Source organism: Orbicella faveolata, unplaced genomic scaffold, assembly GCF_042242905.1.
Source record: "Orbicella faveolata isolate gen_17 unplaced genomic scaffold, um_ofav_v1 contig_2, whole genome shotgun sequence".
NCBI classification, from domain to species: Eukaryota; Metazoa; Cnidaria; class Anthozoa; order Scleractinia; family Merulinidae; genus Orbicella; species Orbicella faveolata.
The window spans coordinates 13,283,972-13,297,500 of NW_028301547.1; the positions used below are offsets into that span (position 1 = coordinate 13,283,972).

The following is a 13,529-nucleotide window of genomic DNA, read 5'->3' on the forward strand; positions in this document are numbered from 1 at the left end:
AGAAGCCTGAAAAAAAATCAGGGCTTCAACGGGATTCGAACCCGTGACCTCCGCGATACCGGTGCGATGCTCTACCAACTGAGCTATGAAGCCACACATTGGGAGCGAGGTCAATTAATTGAGTTCATATCTTCCCGTGAGTGAAATGATGTAAAGTATATATGAAATAATTCATATTTGAACTGCGGTAGTAGATGAAAGTGAAGTATGATCATCGCAGTAAATTTTCCAATTTAAGCAACTGGAAAGAAGCCTGAAAAAAATCAGGGCTTCAACGGGATTCGAACCCGTGACCTCCGCGATACCGGTGCGATGCTCTACCAACTGAGCTATGAAGCCACACATTGGGAGCGAGGTCAATTAATTGAGTTCATATCTTCCCGTGAGTGAAATGATGTAAAGTATATACTTTACATCATTTACACCTATTACCATCACTAATATATAGATTAAGCCAAGCCTAGCTCCTGGGCTGGGTTGTTCAAAGCCCGATTAAACTAACCCAGGGTAAGCGAAAATTTCGATCTGAGTTTTGTAACTTTGCAGTGAGGTTTTCTGTATATTGTTTGCCCTTCTGTTTTGAATTTGAATACCCTAAGAAACTACACAAAACAAAAGCAGTGAAAAACATTTGTTAACAAGAAAAACTTATACTTTGGGTAACTTTTAATCCTGGGTTAGCGTTAACCGGCTTCCGAACAACCCGGCCCCGTTTACAAGTTAATCTGACAGAGCCCGCGATCCAATCGAAAACTAGCTCTTGGTCATCGGTCAACTTCAAAAAGCCGCGTGACCTCGATGAGCTCTAAACTTGAGCTCGCGATATGGTCGTGTGATACTGGTCAGCGGATACCTTGTTTTGACAGGTGTCAATTGACCATAACATGTATGTCAAATATATATCAAAGAAGGACGTTATAAACCAAGGCTGAATGTCTCTTTCAACCTATTAGCTGGAGCATGGCCGCCTCCGCCGTCGCCGTCGTGCGTAGGTGCCCACGAACAATACCACTAGCCATGATGACCATGAGAAAATCAATTCAAGGGTTTGCTTTTCTTTTCTATATTAGTATGGGGCTCCGCTTGGCGGCCCCTTCGGGCCGCCGGAACTCCGCAATAAAAGATGATAGATAGCCAACAAGGCGCGTAGCGCCGAGTTGGGTATATTCAGCTCATATCCACCAAGCGCGAGCGGAATAATTGTTTTATCAAAAACGCTCCCAATTTATAGTAAGCTAAAATAAAAATAAAAAAAGCAACAAAAAATTACGCGAGAGCTTACCATATTTGTAGAGCATGATGGACAAGCCCGTGAATTTGAATTGGATTATCCAATGATCCAGTTTTTAATAATGTAAATTACCTTTGAGATGCATGTACACTATAGAAAGTATTGATCGGGCTCAGTAAGCTGTTAGTAGTTTTGAGTCCGTTTCCGTTCATTACAGGGAGGCGGTATCCAGTCTACCTATTTCACTGGCACCCTGCAAAATCGCAGTTTGAATGGCGTAGAGACTTAGACATAAATCACTCGTTTAGAGCTGTTCTAGCTGGGCAATACTTTGCAAATTTCTTCGTAAGAGAAGGTGAGCTTAATATCATTAAATCTTTTCTCTCTTTGTCATTGAGTAAAGAGATTGCCTACGGGAATATAGCTGAGCTTTGAGTACACCGGTTGCTGCTCCAGTTCCTGTCAAGGAAATTGACCGTTAACCTCAGTGAAAAGCGGTTTTGTGCCACACGAGGTTGCCTTATAAGAAGAATTTAGAGCCTTCGAAATACGAATTCAGCTAATCATGGCAGCTAGTAGTTTTAAGAATACTTTAAATTAACTTACAACGGATCCTATTCATAAAGCAAAATTAAAATATGGCAACCTTAGCCAAAAACAAACAAACAATGTCACAACCTCCATAAACCAGAAGTCAATCCACTCTTTTTAACTACTGTCTGACGCCTCCTTATTATTCTACCATGTGCCACAAAAAGGTTTTGCGATTTTTATAGCGATCCTCGAGCAGAGAGCTTCCCGCGAAAGTTACACCCTCCTCTGAAGGATACACAGAACAACCAATGGGCAATGAGTGTAACACACGTCATTTTCACTGTGTCCCGTCCGCAAAAGGATGTGTTACATCCAGAAAATTGCTAAAACATAATTCAATGAAAGAAACCCAGCATCTCTCATTCTCAAAAATTAAATCCGCGAGATACAAAAGGCGAGCAAACCGCAAAATGTAACTTAAATTTAATTTTGTCCCACACTGGCTTTATCTTCGCAATGATTACTCTTGAATGTGATTGATGGCAGATAAAATGTTCTATTAGTATACATAATTACGTGCGCACGTTCTGGGCGTCATTTGTTTACTGTTAAACTATGGTTACCCATCATCACTGTTCTCTCCACAGCACAAAAAAGTGATCATCAATTCTCCAATGTGAAGGAAGAGAGAGCCGCCTTAATTTTTAACTACAAACCAACGGATGTGCAAGACTACCTGCCCTTTGTGCAGGCTTACTTTTTTTAGTTTGTTTATGTTACACATCATGCGAGCGAGTGAGAGGACGAACCATTCGAGCAAATAAAATAAATAAAAGTGACTGATCAAACTAAATAATATAATAATTTATGGAAAAGGTTTTTTTAAGGAGAGATGAAATAATAAGGGAAATGTTCTGGCGCGGAACCATGTCGGTTTCCATCGTTTTACGGAAATGGGTCAGATTTTTAAGAATGACTCAGAAACCGTGGAAAGAGGACATTAGGGAGTTGAGATCCCTCTAGAAATGAAGACGCTCGTTGTCATCATTTTCCTCTCCCAATAAGTAAAGAAATAAATGTGCTCGAAGGGGGGGGCAAACAGGCAGGAAGACCAGGAAGTGATGACGGGAGGGGTAGGGGAGGGAAGGAGGGAGGGAGGAAACGAGGGAGAGAAAGAGGGGTTGAACACCATTTTGTACATCGTTTCGTGTTAACGTAACAACCTTTTGTATTCAATGGACATTGAACCAAACTTCCAAGACATCACGACAGTCATACTGTATGTTACACCTTCATCTTTTTGGATCTTGTCTGACTTTCTTCTTCTTGTTCTTTTGTGCCAATTTCCCTTTTTGACAAAGTTCCTTTGTTACACAATTCAGGTGCATACTTAAGTCTCATGACATGTGTCCAAAGGCAGAGTTCAACCTTGTGCTCATTCCAGTCACCTTGAGGGTCTGAGAAAAATGAACAAAATCTTCATTATCGTCTTTATTAAACCTTACCAAAATTGCTTTCCCCTGGAAAGGGAGGAGGAAGTCAGGAAATTCATAATATTTTAATTGGAATTGAGAGGGATATGATTGCCTGTACAGAAAAATGTAAACCAAAGGCTTTTGCCCAGCAGGGTTAAAGCTCGCCCCTGTGGGAGAAAAACATAGACATGTGAGGCGTACCTCCGCACAAGCCCTTAGAGGAAGCAGCACTAAGTGCACTCTTGACAGTTATGTTTAGGTTAATCCAAAAAGGTTGTTGGCTACGATATACAGCAAAAACAAATTTAGAACTTGTTTCGCCTAAGAAATGTGATATCAAGCCCAATTTTATCAAGGCTTGATTTGAATAATTCGATCAGGAGGTTTGTTTGTTTGTTAGAACTACGATGGAACTGTTCCCATGTCAAGACAGCTAAACGTCATGCAGTCTGTAACACAGTAATAGATAGATTTAGCCAAGCCTAAAAGCGGAGGTCTAACCCGAATAAGCCAGAATTTTTATTTGAGTATTGTAACTTTCCGGTGAGGTTTTCTGTTTACACTATTTGGCCTTCTGTTATGAGTTTGAATAATTTCAAACTACACAAAGCGCTAAACATGAGCAGTGGAACCTGGCTCTGATTACAACAAGTTAACCTGGCTTGAGACCGCGATCCAATCGAAAACTAGCACTTAGTCTGTGGTCAACTCCAAAAAAAAAAAGGGATCTCAATAAGCTGATTGATCAGACTCGCAAGGTGATTTCACACCTCTGTCATATATCAATGGTTTAACTGAGCCACTTACAAGACTACACTCATTTGAGCCACAAGTTGACCTCTTACAAGACCTTAGAATTTCCCTTGTCATGGCCAATTTTACCAGGTTTTCGTGGACGAAAACCTGGTATCACAATAATTGTAAGTATTATAATTACTGTTCTTTTTACATTTTCTAAAAGCTTAAGATATAAATAGTTGATTTAAGTGTTTCATATGAAGTTCAAAATTTGTTTTCGACATTTGGTCCACCCAGGGTCAACCCCATCAGTAGCACCTGTTGTGTGCATAAAGAGCATAAGAGCTTGAAGAAAGGGTCGTGAAATTGCATTTTGGTAGCATAAGCATACCATGAGTTCAACGAAAGGATAAGTAGGAAAAAAGCTCAGAAACAGCCTCTATTTAAGGGGTGTTTGAACATCAAGTGCACAAAATAGGTCTGCAATGCGGACTTGTGGGCTTTAGTTTAGTTTTATTCCATTTGGTTGGAGTGTTATTTTTAAGTGTCAACATCTGAGAGTTCAATTGAGAAGGCAATAATCACTGGAAAGATAAAGCTGTAGAAATAAGAGAATTTTATGGATTTCTGATATCAACATAGACAAGTCATTACAAATTTTAAATCGGGAAATTTATTGCAGAATACTGTTTACTTACTTTATCCTCTAATAATAATTCTTTATTAACCTCTTAGTGCCTGTGGGACATAACACAACAACAATCTCTCTTCATTTAGACCTTTTTTGCACAGAATGTTGTGCCTTGTTTGAGTTCGGCACTGTTTACACTTGTCAAGTGAACTTGTACATGTGGTGTAATGTATTTTTTAAAATGTGTACATATGAAATCAAAGGGACATTGAAAAATCTTACTGTTAACAAGTCTTCAAACTACAACTTAACAGTTGAAATGTGTCGGAATCACATATCATGATGGAATGGCACAATAGCTGCTGAGCTATAAAACAACGCAGTAAATTTATTTCGTGACACAGTGGCCGCTGAGCTAAACAACACGGTACATTCATGTTGTGACACAATATGACTGCCGAGCTAATTCGCTAAACAATTTGGTACATTTATTTTCCAGCAAAATGGCCGCCGGGCTAAACAACGCGGTACATTTCTATTGTTACAACTGTTGCTCGATGTCTCAGTGCTGAGAACACTGACTGCACAGTTTGTGTTTTCTTTTGATTCACCAAAACAGCTTTGAAGGCGAGAAGACTATTGACAACAAAACGGTGATATATTTTGCTGTTTGATATATACTTCATTATATAATTAGTCAAACTATTCTCGCATTTTGATTGGTTCTCATCTATGATCTATTAGAGGACAAATGCATAGATGACGTCAACATAAAAAACATTTACCTTCTGATTTTTAAAATGACGGAAAGTTTTGAGAAGTTAAATAATACTTACGTGACTGGGCGAACGATAAGGTAGAAAAAAGTTTTGTCGAGATTGTGAACAGGTACGAGAAGCAGAAATAAGAAAGAAAAAGAGATTTCTTTTATAGAACATAGGCACACAAGGCATGTAAGAGTTATTTTTTTGTGAACTATAAGTCTCGGAGATAGGAGCATTCATGGAACTGTTTACAGTGATGATTTGGTTGATTTGACAAGTTTTTTGCTTGCGATGTACAGCAAGAAAGAAACTGGGAGTTTATGATGTACATACGATGTTACATCGGTAATGGTAAGATAACTAAATAGTAAGCCATAAAATGTTTGACTGAACGAACTACAGTAATCTGACATGTCTCCAGATTAATGTAGATACCATCTTATTTTCTCACAGGCAATTTTATTCGTTCTTTGATACAACCCACACTGTGATTGGTCTGACACGCACACATGCATAACTCCCTCACTCACCGATCACGTAGCCCTTCCCCCGGGGGGGGGGGGGACTCCCTTATAAGGGCTATATAGGTCTGTGCGGCCCCGAAGGGTATGGTTTTTCAGCCGTTTTGGTCATAAATAGGGTATGGTTTTTGCACTCTAGCCTTGATATGGGTATGCTTTAAGAAGAAGCCACTTTTTCATCATTATCGAAAAGAAAATCAACAAAAGCCCTTCACAAATTTATATGTTTACGGTAATTTAACATTGGTTTGAACTAGGGAGCTAATTATAACGCAGGTCTGAAACAGGGTTTTGATTTGAGGGTCAGGTCGTAAATAGGGTTTCGAATTTTTGGTCAGGTCATAAATAGGGTAAGGAATATCGCAGATTTTGGTCATAAATAGGGTAAGGGTTTTGGGAAGTGGGCCGCACACCCCCAACCAATTTTTCTGGGAGTACCCCCTCGGGAGCCCTTCCAGCCCCCAAGAGGAATTTTTGCCCCAAAATACTCAAGTTAAGAGAACTTTTCGCATTTTATACGAGTAGTAAGTTTACCCTTTTTACACAACACAACGCAACAACACTACTTCACCAAAAATTTAAAGAAAGAGAAAAAATCCTCTCTGACACGTTGAAAGTCTGATTTAATTCAATTGCACTTTAACTTGGTGCCACACAGTCTTCAAAGAACATTTGAACAGTTTTCATACTTTTTACCTTTAAAAATATCGGACTGAAAAGAATGTCATAAAATGCCCATCAAATAAAAATATTAAACTGCTACTGCAGAGACGTAAAAACACTTCAAAGCTTCTTTTTTGTTTAATATCCTGGGAACAATAGCCGATAACTTGTAAGTTCTAATTGAATTTACTCCCATATGAAAAACAAGTGTCGAGTTACCATTTGTAACTAAAAATAGCAAACATCTCATGGGAACAAGTGGTGATGATTCGTCAGCTCTAATTGAATTTACTACCTTGTGAAAAACAAGAGTGTCAAATTACCCATTGTAACTAAAAAATAAAAATATCTCGTTATATTTGCATGCAATAAGAACAAAACAATCGTTATCTGCACTTACTATTGTAAATGTTAGAACTGCTTCAAATCTAAATAGTCTCGTCTCCTCTAAAACATGTCCTAAGAACTAGAACCGACGATTCATGACCTCTAATTGAATTAACTCCTTGTGAAAAACAAAAGTATCAAGTTACCCTTTGTAATTAAAAATAAAAATATCTCGTGCCATTTGCCTACTACTCATGAACTGCTTCAAAACTCAAGACTCATCTCATTCAAAACTAGCCACCATTACACTGAAAATTATGCACTCTAAAACAACCCAATGTACCTATGTAACTGTCACACTCCCCTCCAAACCAGACTAAAAATCACAAACCGGCAACATACACATCACTCTTTATTTTTCAATTACCAAAGTCCTTGTGTTTATACATACCTTGTGTTTCTCACGTACCATTTACCCTTACAACAAGAAATTTGATTGGCTGTTCATAGTAGATCCAATCTGATTGGTGTGACATACATACATCTCTCACTCACTCACTCACTCACTCACCCATTGACCCGTCCATAACATACCCGACACGCCAACTAAGAGGTATTTTTTTTACAAAAAAATAACTCAAAAATGACTCGCAAAAAATACTCAAACAATCTCAGTCAGAAGTCGAGCGAGACTAACCCAAACAAAATTAGTCTTGAAATTATTTCAAGGTAAGAAACCATTGCTTTGCCTTGAATTTAACAAACCCAATAAGCAAAATGTTTATGAGATTAATATCATTCAAAAATCAACTTTTCTCAGTCTCAAAATAACTGTTTACTCATATTGGTGTTAGGAAAGAAACATCACAACAAAACAAATAACCTTGCTTTCCGTCGCGATTGTTCCAGTCCGTTTCGGGGCACAGCAGCGAGAAAAATATGGCTCACTACAGCTCAAGGACGTCTCTATCACAGCTAGAAATTGTCTCTGACATTATGTCAAGATAATGCACTTGATAATCACCAACTATAGACGACACAAATCTCCACCGCCACTAACGCTCCTTTCATTCAACGCTTGAATCAAATGGCCTACAACGCCTGTGACACAACTGCAAGTTTTCTGAGCGGGTTTTTTTGAATTCTTGCAATATTCAAGGTTACGTCCAGGTTTTTTTGGCTCACAGTGGTGCTCTGATGACAAAAGAATTAACTCACTTGACTTTTCCAGCATTTTGTGTAAGATCTGTAGGTCTCGCAGTTCAATTCTGCTTTTGCTGTACGTTTTATATTCCATATTATAAAATAACCGAGCTTCTACGCGCGCCTTCATTGAACGATAGCTGTGTTTAGATGAGAGCATGTAAACAAGGTTGTGACGTTTAAGATTCGCCTGTATTTTTGAGATTAATTTATAAAAGCAACAGAGCACTTTTTCCGTGTTTACATAGCCTCATCTCAACACTCGGGGCAGCTGGCAGAATTCTCGAAAGTTATGCAAACTCTAGACTACGTCTCAGGTTTGCATGACTGTCTCGAATTCTCCCAACCCACGTCGTGTTGAGAATAAGTGACGCTTGATTTAAGTGCGACAGTGGCGTGATTTCCCTGAACCAATCCGGTACAATTCTTTGCTACGCATAGCAACCTATAGGGGATCAACCTCATTCCCAGGGTCCTTTCTCTACCTCGAGAAAGTACCCTGGTTGTGGCTGGTCACCTGTCTGCTAGATTTTAGCAGATTCCAGAGTTGTGATTGAAGGGAGTGGCTGGAAAGTTAAAGTTTGTCTCAGCACTGAGCTTGCCTACTGAGCTGAGTAGGGAGTGGAATTTGTAACCCTCCCGTTGTGGATCGGCAAAAATCACAGCGAAGACATTGACATATTCGATATAGGGGTTCAATGCGTTCAATGTTCGGCTAAAAGGTTAGCTCTGCATTTAGCTGAATTTTCCCCGTCGATAGTTGGACGGTCCATGGAATTTGTGGCAGTGAAAAAAATTTGGCAAAGAACTTGGAAATGACAACCACCACAATAAATGGACCGCGTGGTGAATTTAATTCTATTTTTCATTCGGCAAAATCACAACGAAGGTATTTACTCGTTCCGTTAGAGTTAAATATGTCGTATGTTCGCCTGTACAAAGGTATTTTGGAATTTGATTGAATTACTCTCATTGACAGTTTAACAGTCATTCGCTTCTCTTACGGTGAAAAAAATTTACGTCATGAACCTGATGTCATGACATCAACAACGTCTGCGCACTGAATATTAAAGCTTGATTTAGCTAAAGCTTATATTTTGCGATCGGCAAAATCACAACGGCGGCACTGATGCATTCGTTTAGAGTTTGATATGTCCAGTGTTTGGCCAAGAGAGTAACTCTGATTTTGATTGAATTCATCCAAGTAAAAGTTTGACGGTCATTCGATTTTCTAGCAGTGAAAAATTTTATGAAGAACTGGACAACAACGACATCGGCCGCGCGTTTGCAAAATCCAACGGCTTTCGTTTCAAAACTGTTTAGCGCTAAGTCCAATTTTCAGTCGAGACTAGCTCCTCATTAAATTGAATGCATCCCATCGAAAATTTGACGGTTATTTAATTCCTGTGCTGTGAAAAACTGATTAAACTAATCCGAAGCAGGCTGTTAACGGTTATTTAAAAAAGTAGTGAAAAATAAGCAAACTTCCCTCTCACTCATAGAAGTTCAGATGGAAACGAAGCACCGGTCAGGCAGGATCTCTGACAAATAACTTGCTTAACTTTCAAAATAACGCCTGTAAGGCAGTGCAACTTTCACCTCCATAGACAGTGTTGACAAGATTAAGTTGAGGACCTACCCTCTGTGCGGCTTTGGTTGGAATGCATAAACACGTGACCAGCCACAACCAGGGTACCTTCTCGAGGCAGAGAGAGGACCCTGGGAACGAGGTTGTAGGGGGATTCATGCTAATGTCATTGTTTACATTTTTACTCATTTGCATACCGCTTTGCATTCAGAAGGAAACATGTTAGATATGAATTGACTCCAGGCAGCTAAAGAGCTAGTGAGCTATTTTAGCTCTTTGGGTGTAATATTCAAAGAGATATTGACTTTCAAAAACTACAAAATCCCTGGGTGGCAAAAACGCTGAGCTCATACATTCTTTGTAAAATTTTGAGTTTTAAAACCCGTCTTGCACAAAAAGTATTCAATACATCAGGCTCATATTCATTGGAAGAGTTAATCGTACTGTGACCTTTCAATATTCAGAACTGATTTCTTTGTAGCTCCATCAGAAACTGAATTGCTTACGCTAATGAGGCAAATATTGTAAACAAAGATTCCCCTATACCCAGCCCGTTTTGTGAAGCCGAAATGGGCGTAGCAGTTTTCGTAAGCGCTACACGTCTACGCTTTTATCACCGATCACTTTGTACTTCTTCTCTTGCGTGTATATACTAACGGGGTTTGGTCTATTGTAGAGGTTTTTATAAAGCCCTACGTCTGAACTCGTTCATTAACGATCATTTCTTAGTAATGACCTCTACGGCTCTACGATCACACATATTAAGATAATGAACTCTACGGCTCTACGGTTCCACGGCTCTGCGGTTCTACGCTTCTACAGCTCTACGATCCCACATATCTTGATAATGAACTCTACGGTTCTACCGCTCTACCATCAAACATTTCTACACTAATAACGTTCTGAACTCAGTTCTGACCGAAAGTAAAAATACATACGGTCGTACTTAAACGTACTGAAGGAAAGTAAAATATATAGTCGTAATAATGTACTGAAGGAAAGTAAAATATACGGTCGTCCTAACGTACTGAAGGAGAATAAAATATGCGGTTGTACTAACGTGCTCAAGGAAAGTCAAATATACGGTCGTTCTAACGTAGTGAAGGAAAGTAAAATATACAGTCGTGCTAATGTACTGAAGGAAAGCAAAATATTCAGTCGTACTAACGTAGTGAAGGAAAGTCAAATATACGGTCGTTCTAACGTAGTGAAGGAAAGTAAAATGTACGGTCGTTCTAACGTAGTGAAGGAAAGTAAAATATACGGTCTTACTAACGTTCTGAAGGAAAGTCAAATATAGAGTCGTACCGACTTTCTGAAGGGAAGTTACATATACCGTCGGACTAACGTACTGAAGGAAAGTAAAATGTACGGTCGTACTAACGAACTGAAGGAAAGTAAAATATACGTTCGTAGTAACGTACTGAAGGAAAGCAAATATATGGTCTTACTAACGTACTGAACGAAAGTAAAATATACGGTCTTACTAACACACTGAAGGAAAGTAAAATATTCAGTCGTACTAACGTACTGAAGGGAAGTAAAATATTCAGTCGTACTAACGTACTGAAGGAAAGTAAAATATTCTGTCGTTCTAACGTACTGCAGGAAAGTAAAATATATGGTCTTACTAACGTACTGAAGGAAAGTAAAATATAGGGTCGTACTAATGTACTGAAGGAAAGTAAAATATACGGTCGTTCTAACGTACTGCAGGAAAGTAAAATATATGGTCTTACTAACGTACTGAAGGAAAGTAAAATATAGGGTCGTACTAATGTACTGAAGAAAAGTAAAATATACGGTTGTACTAACGTACTGAAGGAAAGTAAAATATAGGGTCGTACTAATGTACTGAAGGAAAGTAAAATATACGGTTGTACTAACGTACTGAAGGAAAGTAAAATGTACGGTCGTACTAACGTACTGAAGGAAAGTAAAATATTCAGTCGTACTAACGTACTGAAGGAAAGTAAAATGTACGGTCGTACTAACGTACTGAAGGAAAGTAAAATATTCAGTCGTACTAACGTACTGAAGGAAAGTAAAATGTATGGTCTCACTAACGTACTGAAGGAAAGCAAAATATACGGTCTTACTAACGTACTGAAGGAAAGTAAAATATACTGTCGTTCTAACGTACTGAAGGAAAGTAGAATAATTATACGTGGTACTAACATCGCTTATTTAATTAACAAATAAAGAAGCCCCGACTGTGCTCTGTTCTGTTGTAAAGCACGCAGGAAGCGGTAGAGCACGAAAGAAGTGTAGGGGAAAACACGAGACGTAGTCGAGTGTTTTTCCCTACTTCTTGAGTGCTGTACCGCTTCCTAAGTGCTTTATAACAGAACAGAACACAGTCGAGGCTTCTTTATTTGTTTTATGATAAAGAATCAGATAATTTCCCCACGCATTCGGCTGAATTTTCAAACCAAACTCTATTTTCCAAACGAGCAAAAGTGGCGTCAGCCGTGCACTGTTCTCTGATAAAGCACGCTAAAATAAGCCAATCACAATCCTTGTTAGAATTGTTCAAATAATTTGATTGGCTAACGAAGCGACAGCTGTCAATCACAAACTGGACTTCAGCTTAGCTTTCAGTTTCGAGAAGTTTGAGCGGCTTTCGAGAGAAGAACGATGCCTTCAAAGTTCGCTTTTAAGTTAATTTTTAAATACGGATCTCAAGGCAGGTAAAGGTCTATAGTCCAGAGGAATCCGGCCGTATTGTGGCCCATGAAAACGAGCACTTTTCCAGTGGAAATTACAAAACGCGGAGCTCAAAGCCTGTGGATGAAAATGCGAAATGCCGGGTTGAATTTGAAAGGAGCTACAGTTATTTACGGCTTGTAGCCGCATGCAGCAAGATTGCCCGAACTAGCGTAAAAGTTAGAAAGACTTAACGGCTCCCACTGGTTCTACTTCGAGCACAGAAGAGAATATCAGAGCAAGTTTTGCACTGACCACTCGTCGGTTTACTTCGCTGAGATGACCGGAGAACGAGCGTTACTACACTGCATGTAAGTGTTGTTTGAGCAAATGAGCATTTTTAATTGTAAATTTACAAAAATAAAGCTTCTCATCATAAACAGAGACAGTTCAATTGTTTTCTGTCGTTGTTTTACTTCTTAGTATAATTTCTGCCTTCGTAACAAAATGTCGTTATCGAAACACTGTTTAGGTTGAGAATTTGTGTATTTCGCTACAGCTGTACATGTTTTGTCGGCGGGAATCTAGCAAAACTTGTTATTTTAGTACAGTTTTAACACTACTGTTGCTAACAATGGTCTCTGTGAGCCATATTTACTGTAGAAAAATAGCTCGCTTCCAGTGCGTTTGTCTGAGTCACAGGGGATGTTTAATTTGGGTCAAATTTGTCAAAATTCCGAAGCAAAAATTTGGAAGCCAACTTACCGTCATCAACCCCTGCTCTGTTCTCTGATAAAGCACGCTGTTTCAGCCAATCAGAGCGCGCGTTATATGGAAACTTTATTATAAAGTTGAATAAATGAAGCGCCAAAGTATTTATTCAGCAGAAAGCAGCATTGGTTTCGGTGGAAGAGAGGAACGTACAGAACACGCAGCTTTCTGTTCTACGAAAAGTCGTACACATAAATAAACTTATCTGCTACAGCCTTCAATAAGCTGCCTCGAAAAGTCGTACAAATTTCGTGAAGACATGTTTACAAGGTTTTTAAATGCCATTAACACTGACTTCGAACTAACTTCAGTATCCGCTAGAGTCCACAATAAGCTTCCTCGACACTCGAAAGTCCGCAACACTCGCAAAGAAAGCACATGGATGAACATGGATATGACGTCATTCGCCTCTAAATAATTTTTTTTGGGGAGGAAGG

General features: G+C 39.0%; 2 protein-coding genes across 4 annotated transcripts in view; one reads left to right on the top strand and one right to left on the bottom strand.

The window, feature by feature from the left end:
* The window catches only part of LOC110060100 (gamma-glutamyl hydrolase-like), a 35,607-nt gene extending 32,917 nt beyond the window's left edge, over positions 1-2,690 (top strand). Inside the window, exons 8-9 of the mRNA XM_020766849.2 lie at positions 1,449-1,586; positions 2,413-2,690. Of these exons, the coding sequence (XP_020622508.2) occupies positions 1,449-1,586; positions 2,413-2,531 (257 nt within the window). The 3' untranslated portion in view covers positions 2,532-2,690. The remainder of the gene's footprint in view (positions 1-1,448; positions 1,587-2,412) is intronic.
* A 278-nt stretch (positions 2,691-2,968) lies between these two features.
* LOC110060099 (uncharacterized) overlaps positions 2,969-13,529 on the bottom strand; it is a 45,724-nt gene continuing 35,163 nt past the window's right edge. For all 3 annotated transcript variants that reach the window (XM_089289682.1, XM_089289683.1, XM_089289684.1), the window contains exon 6: positions 2,969-3,222. In XM_089289682.1, coding sequence (XP_089145808.1) covers positions 3,050-3,222 — 173 coding nt within the window. In that variant the 3' untranslated portion in view covers positions 2,969-3,049. The remainder of the gene's footprint in view (positions 3,223-13,529) is intronic.